Source organism: Meles meles, chromosome 21 (assembly GCF_922984935.1).
Source record: "Meles meles chromosome 21, mMelMel3.1 paternal haplotype, whole genome shotgun sequence".
In the NCBI taxonomy this organism is placed as follows: domain Eukaryota; kingdom Metazoa; phylum Chordata; class Mammalia; order Carnivora; family Mustelidae; genus Meles; species Meles meles.
The window spans coordinates 6,497,007-6,519,534 of NC_060086.1; the positions used below are offsets into that span (position 1 = coordinate 6,497,007).

Consider the following 22,528-nt stretch of genomic DNA (forward strand, 5'->3'; position numbering starts at 1 on the left):
GGCGGGGCCTCCGGCGCGGGAAGAGGCGGCGGGAGAATGGAGGTGCAAGAGAGCGGCGGTGACGCGGGAGAGCGCGGAGCCCAGGACCCGGCCCCCGCCCCCAGCAAGGGCCCGGGCAGCGCCGGCCACTACGAGCTGCCGTGGTGAGGGCCCAGACCATGAACGATGGGTGCTCTGGACGTGTGGGTGGGCGAGTGGGTGGGCCGTGTCCCTGGGGGACCCTCGGGGCGGGAACTCGTTCTAAGGGGTCCTCAGCGGAGCAGGAGGCCCCGGGGTGGCATCGAGTAGATTAGAATTTGGAGAGGGCGAGGGACGCGCGTCGCTGCCCACGCCTGGGCTCAGGAGTGGCCGGTCTGAACTCTGGAAGCGGGGTCCTGGTCGGAGCAGAGCTCATTGTGGTCAGAGCTGCCCCCGGGACCACCACTCAGCGCCTGGAGCTGTGTCTGCGGCTGCCCCGACGGCGGGAAGCGTCCGATCGGTTCCGAACTCGGGGTTGTGTGCGGAAGGCGCATCCGGGGTCGCTGAGAGGAGCTGGTGACCTGGAAGGTGACCTGGAAAGTCACCTGCCGCGGGCACAGGTGTGGTGTGGGCGATCCGCTCCGGTCCCACTGCCTCTGCGCGCGGGGATGGTTTACTCTCCGCCCTCCGTGCGTGCCCACCCCTCCAGCCCACCCCTGTCCTGAGCAGATGCCTAAATGGACCGCAGTGCAGCTTCCTAGAACAGCTGTAGAGGCACTGCCCCGTCCCCCAGCCACTAGCCCCTCGAGTCCACCGACAGCCCTAGAAATGCCGCTGGTCCCAGCTAAGATGGTCCCTGAGTGTACAAAACACAGCGGAGTCCCCGGACTTAGTTTAAAAAAAATCTCATTTGTAATTGTTATGTTGATGACACGTGGAAAATGTTAATCTTTCAAATAGATCAGGTTCAAAAAATGATTAGTAAAATTAACTTTCACCTATTTTCTTTTTACTTGTTTTTAAGCATTTTTACTCATTTATTTGAGAGAGAGAGAGCATATGCGCATGTACGGGGTCAGGGGGCCTCCATCCCAGGACCCTGAGATGCCTAACCCACTGAACCACCCAGGCGCCCCTCTTTTTACTTTTTAATGGGGTCACCAGCAGGTGTAAAATTACATATGTGGCCTGAGTTACATTTTTTATGCGTGACACTACTTTAAATGCTTAGAATATCTCATTATACAAAACACACTCTGTGTCCTGAGCTTCCATTTGATAGGGGAAAAATAAAGAACAAACCAGTAGGTAATGGAGTATATTTGATGGTGACAGGTGGCGTGCAGTAAATGACCGGTAGTCGGGAAGGCCTTTGATGAGATGATATTTGAGCAAAGACGGGAGCTCAGGGAGTGAGCCAAGTGGCAATGTGGAGAAAGCTTTCAGGCAGGGGGAGCCCTTGTGGAGGCCCAGAAGGACCAGCATGTTAGCCGTGTCCACGGTCTAGCTCAAATTTCAGCTGACCTTCTGATTCCACAACCCTCGGTTTCTGGAACCAGGTTAGCACGGTAAGAGGATTGTCTCAGCTCTCCGTGCTTGCTGGTAGGGAAGGCCTTTAAAGCAAGAACCGTGTCTCGCTCCTTTCTGTACCGTCCACGTTGCCTCCCCCTAAGATCTCGAGCTCCTTATACAGTGCTCGGCACCTGGGAAGGACTGAGTATGAACAAGAAATGAGTAGCAACAAGCACGCTCTATCTGCTGGTCTTGGAGGGGAGCTCTTTATTCACGCAGCGTGTGGCAGACAAGCTTCTTTGCGGGTAGCTGCTTCTGCGGCAGAACTCGGCCCCTGGCTAGTGCAAGCTGAGGGTAATCAGAGAGTGTCATAGAGGGCGGAGGAAGTGCTGACGGTCAGATCGTCACAAATCGGCTGCCACTCCTGTTCTCTGAGCTAAAGTCATTTGCTCATGACATGGCTTGCTTATTCATTTAAAAGAGAGAGGGTATGGGGACTCCTGGGTGGCCCGGGGGATGGAGCATCTGACTCGTGGTTTCGGCTCAGGTCATGAATTTCAGGGTCATGGGATTGAGCCCCGACTTGGGTTCTGAGCTCACTGGGGAGTCTGCTGAGTCTGCTTGAAGGGTCTCTCTCTCTCTCTGCCTATCCCTCTATTCGTGTGTGTGCACGGGCACTCTCTCTTTCTAAAATAAATCTTTGAGAGAGAGAAGTATTGATCTGAGTAAGGCACTAGCCCGTCCACTTCCCATAGCCTTGTAGGATCACAGGGCAGACCTGTGGTTACTGTCTAGCCAGCCCTGCTGGGCACCTGGCACCCGTCTGCAGAAACTGACAGGTAAGGGATAAGACGGGAGCTCGGCTACACCGGGGTCTGTGGGGTCAGATGGTATCAGCGCCTCGTGTGCTAAGCTTCTGCTGTGACGGGCGACCATGCTGCCACCCGGCGTCACGGCGCTCCAGATGGCCCGCTCTGGGCCCTCTCCAGCCACAACAGGTGTGCCTCCATGTCTCAGGTTTAAAGGCTTCGGCGTACAATTCTTACGCACTTGGCATTTCCATTGGCACTTGGGTTACCTCTTTAAGTTTAAAACCTGCCGCATTTACTGTGCTTAAATTGCGCGTGTATAATTTTCCGACAGAGCCCTCGGGATAGGCCTTTAGTGCTTTGCTCCTGAGCCCCGTGAAAATAGTCACGTCACCATCTGTACACGTTTTCTTTCTTTTTTTTTTTTTTCTTTATGCGTCTTCTTAAAAACAGGGTGGAAAAATATAGGCCAGTAAAGTTGAATGAAATTGTCGGGAATGAAGACACGGTGAGCAGGCTGGAGGTGAGTGGTTTTGTTTCTAGGAGATGGTCTTAGGTCGTATTATGTGGTTTTGACAAGCTCGAGGGAGGCATTTGGAGGAAGACGGCCAAGGTAGTGAGGGACGAGGCGGGCCACGAATGCAAAAGAATTGAGGGATTGCGAGCTGGTCAGTTTGGAGAATGCCGGAAACCGTGGTGGCTACCTTCACGTGTTTGAGGCGCCGGCTTCTCGGAGAGGGGTTCTCAGACCTATGGTTCCAGAGCCGGATGGCAAACTTTTCTCATAAAGGCTGACTAGCAGGTATCTTAGGTTTGCAAACCCTATAATGGCTTTGTCTAGTATTCTCAATTTTTAAAACAATCCTTTAAAATCATAAAATCGGGGCGCCTGGGTGGCTCAGTGGGTTAAAGCCTCTGCCTTCAGCTCAGGTCATGATCCCAGGGTACTGGGATCGAGCCCCGCGTCGGGCTCTCTGCTCAGCGGGGAGCCTGCTTCCTCCTCTCTCTCTGCCTGCCTCTCTGCCTACTTGTGATCTCTGTCTGTCAAATAAATAAATAAAATCTTAAAAAAATAAAATAAAATCATAAAATCATTCTTAGCTAGGGGGCTTATAAAAAGAGGCCCTGGGGCGCCTGGGTGGCTCAGTCCATTGAACGTCTAACTCTGATTTCCGCTCGGTCATGATCTCAAGGTCATGGGAATCTGCTTAGGATTCTGTTCCTTTCCCTCTGCCCTTCCCGCTGATGTTCCCTCTTTCTGTATCTCTAAAATAAATAAATCTTTTTTTTTTTTAAAGATTTTATCCAGGGGCGCCTGGATGGCTCAATGGGTTAAGCCTCTGCCTTCGGCTCAGGTCATGATCCCAGTGTCCTGGGCTCCAGCCCCGCATCCGGCTCTCTGCTCAGCAGGGAGCCTGCTTCCCTTCCTCTCTCTCTGCCCAATTGTGATCTCTATCTGTCAAATAAATAAATAAAATCTTAAAAAAAAAAAAGATTTTATCCATTCATTTGACACAGACAGAGCGCCCAAGCAGGGGGAGCGGCAGGCAGAGGGAGAGGGAGAAGCAGGCTCTCCTCAAAGCAGGGAGCCCTACGCAGGGGTCGATCCCAGCACCGTGGGATCCTGATCTGAGCCGAAGGCAGATGCCCAACCATCTGAGCCACCCAGGTGCTCCTAAAATAAGTAAATCTTAAAAAAAATAAGATAAACGGGGCTCAGGCTGGATTACGCACCCCTTCCTGCCAAGCCCCCTCCACCATAGTTTGCCAGCTCCCCGCCTAGAGGGGCTGAGTGACAGCATAGCCGACTTCAGGACGACAGGAACAGGAGTGAGCAGAAGTGTGCACCACAGGGCAAGCTTTGAAATCCTCGCCCTAGAGCTCTCCGGGCGGAATCTAGGAGGCCAGCTCCCTGAGACATCACGGAGATAGTCTCTGCAGGAAAGGGGACTTAGACTCTAACAGCTACCAAGGTATTTGTTTATTTTACAAATGAGTTCATTTTACAAATGTTTGCGGGCCAGGTACGGTGCAGTGTTGGGACCTGCTGATAAAATGGTGAACAAAATAGACAGGACCCCTACTTGGGTGGGTGTTAGTCTCATAGGGGTCAAAGGCCACACAGGTCATGTGATGAGCACCCTGCCAGCCTGAGGGGGAGTGCGGGCGCTGGCGTTAATCTGCTCCCAGTATCTTAGTTCTCCTGGAAGAAGGGACTGCAAAGCTAAGTAGGTATTAGCCAGACTTGCGGGGGCAGGAGCAGAGGGAGGGAAGGCAAATAGGAATAGCATGTGCAAAGGCCCAGAGGTGAGAGAGCTTAGCTTGTTGGGGGTGGGCTGATGCCCACGGATTGGAATATGGAGTAGGGCTTTCCAGACATTAATGGCTGTGTGAATTGCCTGGGGGGAGCTTGTTAAAATGCAGATCCAGAGCCAGGGAGTGGGGGCAGGGTCTGCATTTCTTTTTATTTTTTTAAAGACTTTATTTATATATTTGACAGAGACACTGTGAGAGAGGAAACACAAGCAGGGGAGTGGGGGAGGGAGAAGCAGGCTTCCTGCTGAGCAGAGGGCCCGATGTGGGGCTCGATCCCAGGACCCCGAGATCATGACCTGAGCCAAAGGCAGAGATTTAACCCACTGAGCCACCCAGGCTCGTTGAGAGTCTACATTTCTGACTCGCCCCCAGGGGATGCCAGTGTTGCGGGTCATGGAACCCACAGAGGAACAGGGGCGTGGAGTGTTTGTATTGGGGTGTGGGAATGAGCCGGTGAGGTGGGCAGGGCCTCCTGAGCCCTATTTAAGAGTTGGGGCTCACAGGAGTCATCCGAGGGCTGCGTCAGGTGCAAATGTTTTGATAGACGGGCGTTCTAGAAAGTTGGCCTTGGTCACAGTAGGGAGAATGCGTGGGTATGGCACAGGGTTAGCGGACCCGGAGACCAGTTAGTTAATGGTCAGTTACAAACCATCCAGACGGGGGGAAAATGGGAGAAGGAAATGGCAGTAGGGCTGGAAAGAAGGACGCGGAAATAGAGGAGAAGGAATGGCCAAGCCTCTGTGATTGAGACACTGCGCAGCCAGGGGAGCACGGGAGGCCCAGTCAAGGAGGACCGGGACCTCCAGGTTCCTGGCGGGGGCGGTGGGGTTGATGGCACTGAGGGCCCACGCGAGGGGAAGCGCGGGTGGACCCCTGGGTACGACGGGCAGTGGGGAACTCGCTTGGGAATATGCAGAGCTGAGAGTTTCATGGGGCGTCCACGTGGAGAGCCCTGCGGCCTTGTCACCGCGCCGGCCCCTGAGGCTGGGGAGGCTTGGCACCGCGGATCTCCAGGTTAACCGGCTGGGACGCACCTTTGTTCCTCCAGGTCTTTGCAAGAGAAGGGAACGTGCCCAATATCATCATCGCTGTAAGTCCCCCGTCCTGGTCCTGTTAAAGATCTTGGAGTCTCACTTTCTCTCCAAGAGCTTCAATGCACAGAGCTTCCTCGTCCGAGGGGCCCACGGTCACCAGAGCCCTTGGCAGTCCCCTTGGCAGAGGGAAGCGTTCGCCCCGGTTGGTCGGGGGTCCTGTGGGTGGGAGACTGTGTTGATTTGCCGTGTGCTGGGGTTGGGGAGGAGTTCGAAGGGGAGGTGAGCGCAAACGGCGGCGGGGGTGGGGGCAGGAGCTCGGGAGCGAAGGCAAGCTCGTGCTTCAGCCTCCATTCCTTGCGGTTTCCTCCCCAGGGCCCCCCAGGAACCGGCAAGACTACGAGCATCCTGTGTTTGGCACGCACCCTGCTGGGCCCGGCGTTCAAGGATGCTGTTTTGGAGCTCAACGCCTCCAATGACAGGTACACTTGGGAGTTTGGACCGCGTGATGGGTGACGAGTGTTTGAAGTTTGAGTTGTCATAGAAACCGCCTTTTTGCAGGTCTATGTTGTACTTGGGGTTTGTCTCGCCAGCTTTGTGTTTTCCTTTGATCCTTCCCCTTGAACGAGAACGGGCGTCACTTGCCTGTCCACGTAGCATTGTAAGCACTGACTTACTGGCTTCCTTTTTTCTTTTTTCTTAAGATTTTATTTATTTATTTAACAGATCACAAGTAGGCAGAGAGGCAGGCAGAGAGAGAGGGGGAAGCAGGCTTCCCACAGAGCAGAGAGCCTGATGCGGGGCTCGATCCCAGGACCCTAGAATCATGACCTGAGCCAAAGGCGCCTTAACCCACTGAGCCACCCAGGCGCCCCGCAAGCAAGCATCTTTAAAGATGAGCGAATACTGTCACATGACCTTTTAGCAAAACGGGAAGGTCCGAATTCTGGTGGGAAGATCCAGGGGGATGGAGGCCTCCCTGTTGAGTGACCAGTCGGCTGAAAACATACTTATTTTTGTCTGTAGATATATGTTGTTCACTCCTTGATGCTCAAGTTCGAGGAAATTCACCCACGATTTTGGCATCAGAGGACCCCATGGTCTGAAATAGTCTGTGGTCAATTTCACGGTCCGAAGTGCTGCCCTTTGTCTCTCTGTGGCCGTTTTCTGATTTGTCTAATAATACGGAATGTTCCCTGTCGTTTGTTTTCATCTTTTGGGAAAATGAAAAAGTTTTGCACTTTCAGCTGCAGTCCGTGAATGCTTTAAAAAACAAAGATGGTGTATTTGAACTTCTTTTGTGCTTCTAGAAAGAGAGTGCGGTGCCCTTAGCAACGCAAAACATTGGAGGATGGGGCGGGCCAGGGGGACAGTTTTCCCTCCTACCACAGCATCCTAGGCAAGTACGACAGTCTTGCGTTTTCTTTTTTTTTTTAAGATATTATTTATTTATTTGACAGAGATCACAAGTAGGCAGAGAGGCAGGCAGAGAGAGAGGAGGAAGCAGGCTCCCTGCTGAGCAGAGAGCCCGATGCGGGGCTTGATCCCAGGACCCTGAGATCATGACCTGAGCCACCCAGGCGACCCAGTCTTGCGTTTTCTTAAGACTTTAATCTTTTTGTTGTTGTTTTTAGCGTAGTTGGGAATCATTGATAAGGAACAAGGAAACAGTCACTTGGATGATGACATTGCCATTTTCGTTTCAAAATACAGGAAGAATAAGGTCCCAGAGACCTCGTGGCGTATCTCAGATTATCAAAGGGTCCGAGGAACTCGCAGGGTAATTTCAAGAGAAAATGCCTCTCTTGCTACCAAAAGGAATAAGTGAATTTGATCTTCATTTTGTCGGAGGACCTCCAGGAAGGACTAAAAGTAGTGAAACGTTAATCCTGATACATAGAACTACCCCCAAAACTTACAAACTTCAGTCCTGTGCGTGGTGGTGTGTTCTGGGGCTTAGAAGCCCCCTGAGGGTACATGGGTCCCTCAGGGAAGGCGACAGGACAGCGAGGCCTTGTTGTTTCAGGGGCATCGATGTGGTGAGGAACAAAATCAAGATGTTCGCCCAGCAGAAGGTCACGCTTCCCAAAGGGCGGCACAAGATCATCATCTTGGACGAGGCAGACAGGTAGGGACTGCTTTGCCAAGTGCACAGTGACTTCGATTCCTCGGTCTCTCATCAGGCTTTAACTAAAGCGGCGGAGAGCTCTCTCCCCTCCGCTCGACCGTGGCAGAGCGGCTTACCACATCTTCCAAAAGCAATTTAACAGGGACCTGACACCTTATCCTCATTAAGCGACTTACGAACATTCGTCGAAGACCGTGTCAGTTAATGGGTTCGTTCCAGCTTCCCGGGAATGATGTAAATGATATCGCTCTCTATCGTGGTCAGTACACATGACATCAAATTTACCATTTTAACCACTTCAAAAAAAAAAAAAAAGATTTTAGTATTAGGGAGGGAGGGCAGGAGGGAGCCTGAGTGCACGGAGGGGCAGAGCAAGAGGGAGAAGCAGACCCCCCACTGAGCAGGGAACCCCACGGAGGCAGGGCTTGATCCCAGGACCCCGCGACCATGACCTGGACTTGAGGGTGCCCAGGCTCTCTAGGGAGGGCTTTGTCTCCAGGGGGTCCTGGGCCCCGGTTGCAAACTGCCCGCTTGTGTTCTTCTCCTCAGCATGACTGATGGAGCCCAGCAGGCCTTGAGGAGGACCATGGAGATCTACTCCCGAACGACTCGCTTCGCTCTCGCCTGTAACGCTTCCGATAAAATCATAGGTGAGGGTCAGCTCTGGGGGGGTGGCGCGGCCTCCACCCGGGGTACTCACGTTGGCTCTTCGGGCACAGAACGGTGGGGCGTTCGGGGTTGCCTACCACGGGCCGAGCACTGCAGAATCAATTTTTTCACTCAATCTTACATAATTCTATGTGAAGGTCTTCTTAACTGCACATTAGAGAGGAGAAAACGGGAGCTCAGAGAGGTTGAGTAGTTTGGCCAGAGTCACACAGCATGCAGAGGAGCCGGGACTGGAACCCCGGGTCTGTCGGGCTCTGGCAGCATCGTGGGCACCAGGGACTGCCTCCCCTGTGCAGGCTCGCCCGTCAGTCCGCTCTGACCCCGTGCCTGTCCCTCCCTTCCCCCAAGTCTCTCTGCCTCCTCACCCCTCTGCCCTGCCGCCCCCTCCCCCCCCCCCACCCTGCCCATCTCAGCTTCCTGCCCAGGGCACTTTCTTCCCTATGCGATACCCACAGTGGCCTCCGTCCCATTTGGTTCTCTCTCCCCATTCCTCCCCGCTCTCTTGCATCACGTCCGCCCCGCTATCTTCCAGCCTGTGTGAGCTCAGCCCCCGGACTCGGCTCGCAGCCGCAGACCAGCGTGTGGCTGGCCACGCTGCGCCGTGAGGTCCCGGTTCCCAGCCTTGGCGGGCCTGCCGTGGCACCAGGAACCCCTGGCGTCCCGCCACCTGCCGCACATTCTCAGTGCTTCTTCATTGACCCGTTCAGCCATCACTCGGCACACATTGACACTGGTTCCCCCCGGTGCGGGGGCCAACACAGGCCGTCGAGGGAGCCCATTCTCGGTCTTCAAGATGGCCAGGGTAGTGACACAGGTGTGAGGCGGGAGTGGTATCCTGTACAGACCCTCCCCGGGTGCGCTTCGCACGGGCTGCGCGCACGCCTGCGTTCGGTGATTTGACCCCGTGGTCTGGGCGGAGCTCGCCGGCCCTCCCTTGTCGGTTTGTCGGCATCCCGGCCTTTTTTTTCTTTTTTTTTTTTATTTCTAAAGAGCGGCAATGGCCATGTAAATGAAATCACAAAAAAATTTATTTCTTAGTGTTAGAGGAAATAGCTCAAGATCAAATCGCTACAGTTGATTTTTCTTTTCTTTTTTGAAAGATTTTATTTTTTATGAATCTCCACACCCAGTGGGGCTTAAAGTCACAACCCTGAGATCAAGGGCCAGAGGCCCGATCGACCGAGCCAGCCTGGTGCCCTGCCCCAGAGGTGATTTTCACACTGTTCGTCACGGAACCTCCGTTGGGGTCCTGGACTCATTCCAGTGACGAGAGAGACACCCGCCTTCTGAGGGAGCCCATGCCGCCTTATTCTGACACGGATTTAAATTCTGCGGGCCCTGGAGCGCCTGGCTGGCTCGGTTGGAGGAGCCGGTGACTCGTGATCTCGGCGTTCTGAGTTCGAGTTCCGCACTGGGGCAGGGACTACTTAAAAATAATGATAATAAATTCTGCGAACTCGGCTTTCAGTGTTGCGCACGAGAGAAAAATCTAAGGGAAACTTTTAGTGTAGCTGGAATATTAATTGCCTTTAATTATGAACCTCTTATTGATGCTGATAAGCCAAATACACAGTTAAGATTCTGTGGTGGAGTTTCCTGATTTCGGATACGCTGAAATGGACTGACTCATAAGACTCCCACGTTTCCTTACGGCACATAAACTTACAGGAGTGCGTTCCTTGGAAGTGTGCGTGTGCACGGGATGGGACACAGGCCAGATGGGGGCCTGGAGACCATGGAGAAGCTGTTGTCCCAGTCTAAAGCGAGGGGCAGGGGCAGAACCAGAATTCCGGACCCATCTCTTTAGTGGCTGTCCGCCCTGTCTGTGGTCAGAGTCTCCTGGGGAGCCTTAGAGAAACCACACCCATGTCCCTGCTCACCCTGGACCGGCGGGTGGGGACACCAAGCTCACATTCAGACAGTGACTGGGAGCCCCACACCGACTCACCCGCCCGCGGTGGCTCCTGGGTGTCTCGATCCCGGAGGGTCTTTTCCCCTTCTGGAAGCCGAGGCCATCCAAAGCCATCCGGGGCGGTGCAGGGGAGGCTCACTGGTTGATGCTTTGAGCCGGTGGAGAGCCGCGGCTGGGGAGGGAGCATTGATGCCACTGTGGCTGGTGTGTGTCCCTGAGCAGGGGCTTCCTAGCACGAGGGAGGGTGTCGGGGTGGGGGTCCCAGGGCTGTGGGGGATGCGCTAGCCTCTGCGGGGAGCCTCACCCTCCTTTCCTGGTCAGAGCCCATCCAGTCCCGCTGCGCCGTCCTCCGCTACACGAAGCTGAGCGACGCCCAGGTCCTCGCCCGGCTGCTGGCGGTGCTGGAGCAGGAGAAGGTCCCCTACACCGACGACGGCCTGGAGGCTGTCATCTTCACCGCGCAGGGAGACATGAGGCAGGTGCGCGCCATCGCGGCCTCTTGGCCACCCACCCCGGGGCTGCGTGGGCCTCGTCCTGGGGGGGCTGCTGCGCAGAGACGTGGACCCCCTCACTGGGGCAGACCCGGGAGGAAGGGGCTCTGGTCGGACCCCGGTGTAGGGGGTGACGATAGGACTGAAAATCGCCTTGGACGCGTGCTTGTGTCTTCCACAGGCGCTGAACAACGTGCAGTCGACCTTCTCGGGATTCGGCTTTATTAACAGCGAGAATGTGTTCAAGGTACAGGAGCCCGTGGGGTCCCGGGGGTTCTGCAGAGCCGGTTGGCAGCGGCGAGTGGGCACCCTGTGGCGGTGCTGGGGCCCCTCCGCGCGCCCTGCTGATCGGAGGGTCTCGGGAGCGCCCCCGCGTGTGGGGAAGTGGAAGTGCTGGTGCACCCCAAGGGGCCTCACATCGCCCTGTGCCTGGGGGTTCTCAGATCTGGGGGCAGAGGACACAGGCTCCCCGCTGCCCCTGGGATTGTCCCACTGCTGGAAGGCGGGAGGGGCCGCCGAGCCCCTGCTGCCCGCCTCCCACGCTTACCGAGCTGAAGGACAGAGACTCCCAATCTCTGGTTGGCCAAGGTTTCTGTCCTGGGAACGCTTTTGAAAACCGCGGACCCATCCTGACAACCTGCCGTCTTACACTTTCCCCCTTACTTGGGGGTGAAACCCGGCTGGGGCTGCCCATGCGATCAGACCATGACTGTTCTTAGCAAGTTTGTGGGTAAAGAAAGCTGTATGGGAAGACTGGTTGGCCCCTGGCGGGGACGGTGTTTTCAGGGACGCTCTGGGACACTCTAGTCTCCGCTCCTGCAGGCTCTGGGCGTCCTGGCGCAGACCTTCAGGGCTCTGGAAAGCAGGGTTTCTGGGGCAAGTTAACTGAGCTGAGAGGTTCTAGGGTGCGTGGGGCTGGGGGAGAGCGCAGAGGCTTTCCTTAGAAGTAGATAGAGGGCTGGGCGCCAACTCTTGATCTCGGGGTTGTGATTTCGAGCCCAGCGTTGGGCACGGAGATGACTTTAAAAATTAAAAAAAATTTTTTTTCTGGTTTATTTAAATTCAGCTAGCCAACACATAGTCCATCGTTGGTTTCAGATGTCTCGTTCAGTGATTCCTCAGCGGCATAAAGAAGTTTTAAATGTGGGTCCTGAGGTGGAGGGTGGGGGAGGGGCCAGCCCCAGGCTCAGGGACACCAGCGCCACCGCCCCCAGGCCCCTCTTCACGCTGACACGCTGAGGCGGGGGACCCTGTCCCAGGAAAGCCAGTTTCCACTCCCCGCAGAAGGCTGGTCCCAGTTCTTAAATGCATTGTGAGTGGTTCTGGGTGAGCGATCCTCCGAGGGACACAGGTGTGTGCGACTGATCGATGGCTTTTCATGCAACAAGAGGCTCCCGTCGGCCCCGTGTTCACCCCCCTGGTGCTTGGGCCGTCTCTAATGACGGGGTCAGAACTTCCTGCCCGGCGAGGAAGGCTGACACCATCCTCCGGTGACTCACTTGGTCGTGACAGGAGCCTCCTGGGGTCCTGCGGGCCCGAGAAGGCGATGACACGCTGGTGTGTGTCCGGGCTCCTCCTCAGCCCCCGACCGGCCTTTCTGTCCCGTTTGCTCAGGTCTGCGACGAGCCCCACCCCTTGCTGGTGAAGGAGATGATCCAGCACTGTGTGAACGCCAACATCGACGAGGCCTACAAGGTGGGCGTCCCTCCTCCTTCCCTGACTCGGGAGGTGCGGGGGACCCTTTGCTGCTCCGGCAGAGACTGTGCTGGGGACCCCGCTCCCGCACGTCGCTCCCCTCGGTTCTTAGCGTGAGACGAGGAGTTGGGTGCATCCCAAGGAGGAGGTGGAGTCTGGGAGGCTGGATTCCTTGCTCCAAATCACTGTTGACAGGCATTCAGCCCGCAGTTCAGAGCCCCGTCTTTGTCCTGTAGTTATGTGCTCCACAGGGGAACTTTGTCCCCCAAGACCTGAGGAGAGACCAGCCCGACTCCTTACATTTCCATGATGCCGCCCATGTTGGCTGAGGGAGACTTGGCCCTCCATCCCCCTGAGGGACAAGAATGGCCTTCTGGGACCCAGTGGCCCCTGGTCATCCAGGAGAAGCAGGACCCAGGGCTTCTGGCCTCATATGGAGCCTGGTGCCGTATGCGGATTCCGGGGGGTATTGTCACAGTGCAGGTGACCCTCAAGTCCCCAAGGGTGGCAGTGGTACAATTTAAGGCCACTGGCCCCACCGCAGCCAGCTTCCCTCCCCCTGCTCCCACCAGACTAGGCCAGAAGTGGGCTGGGTTTAGGGCAGGGCCAGATGTCATTCGAAACCAAGGGGTGAAAAAAAATAATAATAAAATAGAAAATAAAAAAGTAAAAACCAAAGGGCGAGGTGGGGAGACTGAGGCAGAGACCCAGGCACACAGCCCAGAGGCAGCCTTCTGATTTAGGGACCCAGAGCTTCCGCGCCCCCTGCTTCCTCCCGAGATGCCCCAGCAAAGGTGAAACAACGGACCCCAGACCATGTCCCACCAGACCCTGTCGCCTGAGTGGGCTGAGGGGGACTGGCGCCTGGGCCGGTCGGGGACAGGGCAGGAGGCCAGGACCCTGCTCCCGCGGAGACCTGGTGGAGGCTCGGCCTGCAGGGGGCGCACTTGAGCCCAGCCCTTAGGGAGCGCCCGGCGGGCAGATGCTGCTTCCGCTTCCCCTCGGGCACTCACTGGAGTGGTTCATGTCGCTTTTGGACAGAGCCACGACGTGGGTGTCGTAGGAGACCATGCAAAGCATTTTTACTTTTATTTAAGAGAGAGAGAGACAGAGGGCATGAGCGGGCAGGGGGAGGAGCGGAGGGAGAGGGACAAGCAGACTCTGCTCAGAGCCCTGACATCATGATCTGAGCGAACCAAGAGTCGGCTGCTTAACCGACTGAGCCACCAGGCACCCCTGACCTTGGAATATATTTTAAAACATTTGTGATATTGGGGTGCTGGGCTGGCTCAGCTGGCCGTACAGGTGCCTCTTAATTTGGTTTTAATTTTTTAAAAAAACTTTACTAATTTATTTGACAGAGATCACAAGTAGGCAGCGAGGCAGGCAGAGAGAGAGAGAGGGAAGCAGGCTCCCTGCTGAGCAGAGAGCCCGATGCGGAGCCCGATGCGGGGCTCAATCCCAGGACCCTGAGATCATGACCTGAGCCCAAGGCAGAGGCTTTAACCCACGGAGCCCTCCAGGCGCCCCACACATGCGCCTGTTAATCTCGGGATCCTGAGATCAGGCCCACATCGGGCACGGAGCCCACTGTAAAAATAATAATAATAATAATAATAATAGTAAAAAGTAAAACATTTGCAATAGAATCTCTGCCTGTTGGGAAACTCCAGTGACCCCCAGGCGGGCTGAAGGCCGTGGCGCCCCCCCCCCCCCCCCGCCGGCTCTGCTCGATCCTGGGTCACCAAGGATGCTCTGTCCGCTCCCTGCTGTATGACGGGCCCAAGACTCGTCCCCTAGCTCCCCCCAGCACTCCTGTCACCCGGCGTCTCTTCCTCTGTCTAGATTCTCGCTCACCTGTGGCATCTCGGCTACTCGCCGGAAGACATCATTGGCAACATTTTTCGAGTGTGTAAACCCTTCCAGATGGCAGAGTACTTGAAACTGGAGTTCATCAAGGTCAGTGAGTGTCCCAAGGCCAGGTGGTCCTGGGGCTGGGAGCTGGTTTAAGCCTGTTCTCCGGGTCAGCAGCCTAGGGTGCTCTCTGCATCCAAGATTTGCTTGTTTTTTTTTAAAGATTTTATTTATTTATTTGACGGACAGAGAGATCACAAGTAGGCAGAGAGGCAGACGGGGGGGTGGGGGGGAAGCAGGCTCCCTGCTGAGCAGAGAGCCTGATGCGGGGCTCGATCCCAAGACCCTGAGATCATGACCTGAGCCGAAGGCAGAGGCTTTAACCCACTGAGCCACCCAGGTGCCCCAAGATTTGTTTGTTTGTTGGCTTCTAAGGTTGGGTTAATTGCGGTATAATTGACAAACTACAACGCAGCCTCTCTGGTGCCTTCTGTGGACAAAAGTGTTTGGTCTCGTAAAGGCCACAGCCAAGGTCGGACCAGTTCTGTGATTCCCCCGCCCTCCCAAATACATGTGCCGCTTTGTAGCCAGTCTGCTCTCCCAGCAGCCAGAAACCACCACTCTGTTTTCTCTCTGGCGGGACAGAATTTTCCAGAATGTCCTATGGAAACAACCATGGACTCAAGCAGAAGGTAGCCTTTTAAGTCCGCTTAGCTTAATGCATTTTGTTGTGTCTGGGCGGGTCGCTCCTTCTCTCTGCCGATCAGTGAACCGAGTCGAGGTTCGTGTGTCTACCACTCAAAGGACTCCGGTGGGTCCGGGTGTGGGTGACCGTCAGTAAGGCCACTGTAAACATTTGCATATGCAAATCAGTGTGAATGTGAATGTGCCTTTTTCTCAGGCAACTTCGCAGGAGGTGGGATTGCTTATTCTAACGGTCAGGGTGTGTTTAACTTGACAAGAAACTGCCAGACCGATTTCTGAGTGGCTGTAGCTTGCGCATTTCTCCCAGCCATGGGCGAGTGAGCATTCCAGATGCCCCACAGCCTAGCCAGCACGGGCAGTGTTCGGTTGATTCTTTTTTTTTTTTTTTTTTTTTAATTTTATTTGTTTTATTTTAGAGAGAGCGCAGGGGTGGGAGGGGCGGGTTGCAGGGGGAGAGGGAGAGAGAGAGTCTCAGGCAAACCGTGCACAGAGCATGGAGCCCGACGCAGGGCTCGATCTCATGACCTTGAGACCATGGCTTGAGCCAAAATCAAGAGCCAGACACTCAACCGACGGAGCCCCCAGGCGCCCCTCGTCCTGGCTTTAAGGTGCGTTTCCCAGCAGCTAACAGCATGTGCTGATTTGCCCTCCGTTCCCTTTAACGAGGCACCTGTTCAAATCTACCGAGCTCTCAGTTGGGTCATTTTCTTCTCAGTGAGTCTTGAGACCCATTTATATCTCCTGGCTTCAAGTCCTTTATCAGACATGTGTTTTCTAAGGATTTTAATATTTTCTCCAAGCCTGGCTTTTGGGTTTTGCTTTTGTTTTTTCTTAACAGTCCCTGACAGGGAAATACCCACATCCTTTTAGAAAAAAATAAACCGAACTTTAGACATAACCCGTGACAACCTGGAGTTCATTTCCCAGCTGAAATTGGAGTTCGCTGCATCAGTACACTGCTCGTTCAAATGAAAAAACCCGAAGTTCTCCCTCACTTAACCAACCAGCTCGACGTGTGCTTTGTGTCTCAGGAAATCGGATACACGCATATGAAGATAGCGGAAGGTGTGAACTCGCTCCTGCAGATGGCAGGGCTCCTGGCCAGGCTGTGTCAGAAGACAATGGCCCCGGTGGCCAGTTAGGGCACGAGAACTCGTTGCTCGGGGTGACGAGGGTCCTGAGAATCCTTGTCCGGGAGAGACAGGAGTCAGCGCCTTCCGATCTGGAAAGAAGGCTGCCCTCGACCGTGGCCTTCACTCCACTTCCGTGAGTGTCTGCAGTCAGCCTCTGACTCACAGACGTGGTGACAGGGCCCCAGGGAACCTCAGGGCTTGGCACCCGACTTGGGTCCGTGTTGCATCTTTGTTAATAAAAACGCTGTATGGTTTTGTTGGCGCTAAGGTGGACCGGTGTCCCGTCTCTGAGTGTCCCCAGCGTCTGGCAAGTGGAACGGGTGATGGAGAGGGTAGGCTGGTGAAACTAATCTCACTGTTTCTAGAAGCCTGGAGGACAGTTCTGTGGGGTAAGGGATGGAGACGGACGTCCCAGAACAGCCTGGGACAGTGAGGCCTTCAGAGAGGACTGGCAGGAGTCACCGGGGACAGTGGTGTGACGCCTGCCCGCTGGCCTTTTCTGTTCCCCGGTACATTTTCTATTACTTTGTATGATCGTTTCTCCCCCACGAGGTACGATTTTTTTCCCCGTTTTTTAAATTACGAAAAAAATACCGGTGTCCATAAAAGTAGAAAGAAAAGGGGGCGCCTGGGTGGCTCAGTCGGGTGAGGGTCCGACTTCTGCTTTTGGCTCGGGTCATGATCTCAGGGTCCTGGATGGAGCCCCGCATCGGGCTCCTTGCTTGTGGGGAGCCTGCTGCTTCCCCTCCCTCTGCCCCTCCCCCTGCTCATGCTCCCTCACTCTCTCCCTTTCTCTCAAATACATAAAACATTTTTTTAGGAAAAGGTGGGGGCAAGGATTAAGGTCCTCAAAAATGGCAAAGTAAGGTTTTAAAAAACATTTTAACATATTTCCCCAATCTTACCCTTATCTGGAGCCTCGTGATCACTGGGAGATTTGCAGGGGAGGACCAGGGCCCAGAGGCACGTGTCTGTGCCGCACACCCCGTAACCGTGGAGGTCAGACTCCTCCCCGCCCAGACCCCCCTCCGTAGCCACACTGTACCCTTGCGTCTCTGAGCCTGGGAGATCGGGACACCAGGTAGGAAGGAACAAGGGGCCAGCAGCTGGGTTCTGTTTTTCCTTCTCGTTTCCTAACTGACGGCATTAACTCTGGAAACAGTGTAGCGCCCTGGAAAGCGTGGCCTCCAGGATCAGGTTCCTGTCCCCAGCTCTCACTCGCTCGCTCTCTCCTTCTCTCTCTCAGGGCCTCAGTGTCCGTTTCCATTAGGCAGGAGGCTTGACTTCCACTCCCCGTGAAGGTTTTGCACGAAGCAGGAAATGCAGACACGAGAATCACTAGTAAGAACAGGTTTATTGAGACATTTCAGTCGAAGGAAACATCTAGTCCCTCTGGCTGTGGCTTTATCTGCCTCCGGAGGTCCCTGGGGGCCCCTGCGCTTCCCACAAGACAGCTGTGTTCCTGCTCAGCTCAGTGAGTCCAGTCCTGGGGCCGGGGAGGACTCGGGGACAACGGAGAGGGGTGCCACTCAGCAGCTCTGCGCTGCTCCTTCTCCAGAAACACGATGTGCTTTGCCTGCAGCAGACGTCCCCTCAGAAGGGCCGTCCTGTAGCCTCACCGCTTCCAAGTGGACCGAGACCCAAAGGATGGGGCTCCGGGGCCCCCCTGATGGCGGCCGTGATGTGTAATGCTTCCAGGAGACGAGACAGGCGACACTCTGCACCCGGGGATGTAGGTTATTAAATACGGTCCCACCCACATAAATTAACTGTACACGTTCATGGCTCACAAAAAAAAATCGCAGCCATTGACACGAGTCAGCAATTTGGAATCTGAATCCGAAGCAAAAAGGCACAGGAATCCCAGCGACACGCAGTGTTTTTCAGACGTGGGGACAGGGAGGCCCCCTGCCTTGACCCTGGGGCATCAGTCAGAGCAGGGGCCACGCTGCCCTCAGCTTTGGGCTCTCGCAGAAGCCGGGCCAGGGGCTGATTCCCGTATAACTGTCCTGTCCCTGGCCGGTCCCCCACAGCCTGACGGGTGGTCCTCTGGACATCTTGGTGCATCTCCCAGGAGTGACCGTGGGGCGTCTACAGGTTGGGCAGCTCCCAAGAGAGAAGTGACCCCGGGGAGGCAGTAAACAGCCCTCAGCCTGTGGCTCCCTTGGCTCCTTAATGAAGACCGAAAACGTTTGTTAGAAGAGAGGAGGTAACCTGGACTAGCACTTCCTTCCCCGCCCCCACCCCGGCGCTGGGACAGCTAGGTCATGGTCAGGGTCGGGGAGGGAGGCTTGGTGATGGTCAGTGCTCAGCCACTTTCCTGCAGCCAGACTGGGAAGGACCTGCCCATCGAGCAGCCTTCTTTTTTTTTTTTAAAGATTTTATTTATTTGACAGAGATCACAAGTAGGCAGAGGGGGAGGGGGAAGCAGGCTCCCTGCTGAGCAGAGAGCCCGATGCGGGGCTCGATCCCAGGACCCTGAGACCATGACCTGAGCCGAAGGCAGAGGCTCAACCCACTGAGCCTCCCAGGCGCCCCAAGCAGCCTTCTTTCCCTCCTAAATTCCTATGTTTGTGGATCCTGGCCGAGGCTGGGGTCTATGAGCACAGGACTGTGACTGCCACTCCCCCCAACCCAGAAGGGACCTGCCAGGAGTATCAGCTCTAACTCAGCCCCATTTCTGCCTCACCGAGCAAACCTTCCGCTTCTTTGAACCCAGAGATCGGGTCCCTCGGGCCCTCAGCAGGCCACCGCAGATGCCAGCCCGTGGTGTCCAGACCCCGGAGTGGGACAGCACCCACGATGCAGGTCCGGCCTCGGCCAGACCCCAAGCTTGAACCGACAGCATCCTCTCTGCCACACAACCCCTCCAGCTCCTGCCCCACATCCCTGCTCCCCTCTGAAGCGGAGCTTCTGGAATGTTCCCTCCGCATCTGGGGACTCCTGGGTTCCAAACACAAGCAGGCTCTTCCCTGCCACTGTCGAATCTCACCAGTGGCCACCCGTGCTCGGTGCGTCTCCGCCTGCCCTCGTGCCTGCTCACATCCTCCCCGGGTGCCTTCCTCCGGCCCAGGACGCTGCCCTTTCTGTTTCACCTCCCAGCCTCCGGCCTGTGCCGGCCCTTGTTCCCGGCCTTGCTCCCCCAGGGGCTGAGAGTTGTCACTCTCAACGATGACAGCCCACGTGTGTCTCCAGCCTGGCCTCTCCCTCAGTCCAGGCTCTGCTGTCCAGCTGACCGCTACAAGTTTCTCCCCGCGTGGGCAGCTCGAGCCAAACAGGTCCAGAAATAAGCTGGCTTGCCCACGAGGCCTGCTCTGCCCACAGCCTCTCACTGGGGACAGTGACATCCTCTTGTTGCTCAGCCAAAAGACCTGCAGTCCATGGCTCCTCTCTACCTGGCCCCAACGCCCGGCGCATCAGTGAACCCCGTGGGCTCCGCCTTCAAAACCAGCCGCCAGGGGCGCCTGGGTGGCTCAGTGGGTTAAGCCTCTGCCTTCGGCTCGGGTCATGATCCCAGAGTCCTAGGATCGAGCCCCGCATTGGGCTCTGCTCAGCAGGGAGCCTGCTTCCCCCTCTCTCTCTGCCTGCCTCTCTGCCTACTTGTGATCTCTGTCTGTCAAATAAATAAATAAAATCTTTTAAAATAAATAAATAAAACCAAAAGACAAAAAAAACAGCTGCCATTTCGGACATCACAGGGAAACACAGAACATTCCATCCAAACAATAATACACATTGTTTCCAAGTGCACACGAAACATTCTTCAGAACAGACCGCTTGTCAGGCCGCCAAACAAGCCTCAGTAAACATAAGAAGATGGAGATCAGACCATACATCTTTTCCAACCACAAGGTGACGAAGCCAGAAATCACCAGAAAAATGGAAAAATGCAGTCACGTGGAGGTCAACCAACATGATACCAAACCATGACAAAGCCATCAAGAAGAAATTTCAGAAATACACGGAGACGGGGCTCCCGGCTGGCTCGGTCGGGAATGCGTGACTCTTGATCTTGGGGTCGTGCGTCCGAGCCCCATGTTGGGTGTTACACTTACTTCAAAATAAACTAAAAATTTTGAGACAAAACAAAACCCTATGCGTGTTTGCTTCCACCCTTTGCCTGGATTCTCACTGGTCTCTGTGCACCCCTGCTGCCCCTGAATTCATTTCCCTTCTCGGCAGCCAAGGATCCCGTTCCCAGGGTCCCAGGCCGCGCCCCCGCCCATCTCAGAAAACCCAGGGGCCGCTGCATGGCTGCCCCTCCCCAGGGCTGCCCCTTCCCCTGTTTCAGACCCTCTGGACACGCTTCTGCCCGCCCCCCCGCACATCCTTTCCCCTCCGCCGGGCAGGCAGGGAGCACCCCCAGCTGCTCTAGCCACCCCAGCCCCGTCCGCGGCCTCCTGCCTGTGGGTTTGTCTCTGTGGAGCTTATCACTCCCTCCCATGCTACCTGTCCTTCCTGTCCTCCCTCTCAGCCCACAGCCATCTGTGTCTTCACTCTGACCAGAGTGACGCCCTGAATGGCCAGGGATTTGGGTAGATTTTTTTCTCTTTCAAGACTTTAATTTTAGGGGCGCCCGGGTGGCTCAGTGGGTTAAGCCTCTGCCTTGGGCTCAGGTCATGATCCCAGGGTCCTGGGATCGAGCCCCGCGTCGGCTCAGCAGGGAGCCTGCTTCCTCCTCTCTCTCTGCCTGCCTCTCCGCCTGCTTGTGATCTCTGTCTGTCAAATAAATAAATAAATAATCTTAAAAAAAAAAAAAAAAGATTTTAATTTTAACTCCTCTCTATACCCAGTGTGGGGCTCGAACTCACAACCCTGAGATCAAGAGTTGCACGCTCCCGGCACCCATGGGTGGATTTCGTTCATTGCTGGGTCCCCAGCCCCTGAGGCTGACTGGCCCCCCAGAGAGGCCCGGGAGATGTCGGGGAGTGCGTGAGTGGCTCATGCTTCCGAGGCCTCCTCTCCCAGCCCCGGTGCTGCCCGCCCGCCTGCCTTCTGAGGTCGGTCCCGCCTCCCGTGTGGTGAACAACAGCCCGGCCCCAGCAGCTCTCTGACTCTAAGTGGGGCCCAGGACGGGAGGCTGAGTGCCCTGTGCGTTTGGGGAGCCCGAGCAGGTCCAGCCGTGACCCTCACGGACGCCGTCCTCCACCCCCCAGTCCCACCGCCCCCCGTGTCCTTCACGGGCTGTGTCCCATTTGCTCCATCTTGCAAGTGAGAAAAAGAGTCCCCCAAGGTTAACCCACAAGGTTAACTCCCTCACTCGAGGCTGCAGAGAGCTCCCAGGGCCCACCCCTTCACCCCACAACTCTCCAGCTGCCCCGGCCTGACACCCCCGCGACAGCAGACTGAGGCCCTTGTGGCTGCTGTGGGGCTGTGACGTCACCAGGCCTGCCGTGACGTTGGGGGCAGGGTGGGCACGGACGGCTCAGGAGCTCAGTCCCAACACCTTACAGAGCCCCCCATCTCAGCACCCACGGGTGCTACCCCTTGGCCCCCTACGGGGACCCCCATGTGGCTCCCCCAGCCCTGTTTTTCCCTTGGGATGGGATGGGGCCCCTTCAGGCCTGTGAGGTCCACCACCCTGGGCAGCGGCTGCTGGAGAGGAGTGGTTGTACCTTCCTTCCAGAGGCTTCCTAGGCTTCTGTGGCTGCCACGCTCTGATTCACGTAATCGGGGTCCTCGCTGTCCTCGTCTGGGCTGCCTGCCAGGGTCCGAGGCTCTTCCCTCGGGGCTCGCTCTGCGGACCAGCGGGCAGATGGGGGGCAGCCAGGTCATGCGGACACAACCACACCTGTTCCCCCAGCCAGGCCCCCAGATGCTGCAGAACGGCCTGCAGGAAATGCTACACGAACGCTGCACCGGTCCCATCTCTGGGGTTTGCCAGAGATTTCCACCCGGGGGGCCTGGCGTGGTTCCAGGCCACGGTGGCCACGGATGGGCCAGAGGCTTCGCTGTGAAATCAGCTACAAGAGCTGCACGGTAGCCTGCCTGCCCCCGACCCTCCCAGACCAGCCCCCCACCCACGACCGATGCTCCCTCCCTCCCTATCCCCACCCCACGTGCCCGATCCTCCCAGGCCAGGCCCTCCCCCAGTCCGGAACCCCTGCTCTCCCCCAACATACCCAGAGCCCTCCTGGACTCCCGCCACTGCCGGATGGACGCGGAGTTCTGGTAGTCCTCCGACCCCTCGTCACCTGCAAGCAGACCCCAGGAGAGGGGCTGGCACAGGCCGCAGCCACTGTGGCTGGTCATGGGGCCCCTCAGGGGAAGAAGGGACCCTGTCTGGCATGCTCACGGAGGCCGCGACCCCTGGGG

At 56.1% G+C, this 22,528-nt stretch overlaps 2 protein-coding genes across 5 annotated transcripts in view; one reads left to right on the forward strand and one right to left on the reverse strand.

The window, feature by feature from the left end:
- Positions 1-20,490, forward strand: RFC2 (replication factor C subunit 2). Of its 2 annotated transcripts, none has more exons than XM_045993272.1 (11): positions 1-143; positions 2,733-2,802; positions 5,644-5,685; positions 6,002-6,108; positions 7,653-7,754; positions 8,304-8,404; positions 10,657-10,814; positions 11,008-11,073; positions 12,441-12,521; positions 14,367-14,480; positions 20,066-20,490. In XM_045993272.1, the coding sequence occupies exons 1-11, from the start codon at positions 37-39 to the stop codon at positions 20,141-20,143; spliced, it is 1,026 nt and encodes a 341-aa protein (XP_045849228.1). In that variant the 5' UTR covers positions 1-36; the 3' UTR covers positions 20,144-20,490. The 2 variants fall into 2 exon arrangements, with proteins under 2 accessions (XP_045849228.1, XP_045849227.1); XM_045993271.1 differs by lacking the exon at positions 20,066-20,490 and adding an exon at positions 16,112-16,484.
- The window catches only part of LAT2 (linker for activation of T cells family member 2), a 15,025-nt gene continuing 10,045 nt past the window's right edge, over positions 17,549-22,528 (reverse strand). For all 3 annotated transcript variants that reach the window (XM_045993275.1, XM_045993276.1, XM_045993273.1), the window contains 3 exons: positions 22,336-22,407; positions 21,829-21,950; positions 17,549-18,384 (listed from right to left, as the gene is read on the reverse strand). In XM_045993275.1, the coding sequence (XP_045849231.1) occupies positions 21,847-21,950; positions 22,336-22,407 (176 nt within the window). In that variant the 3' untranslated portion in view covers positions 17,549-18,384; positions 21,829-21,846. The remainder of the gene's footprint in view (positions 18,385-21,828; positions 21,951-22,335; positions 22,408-22,528) is intronic.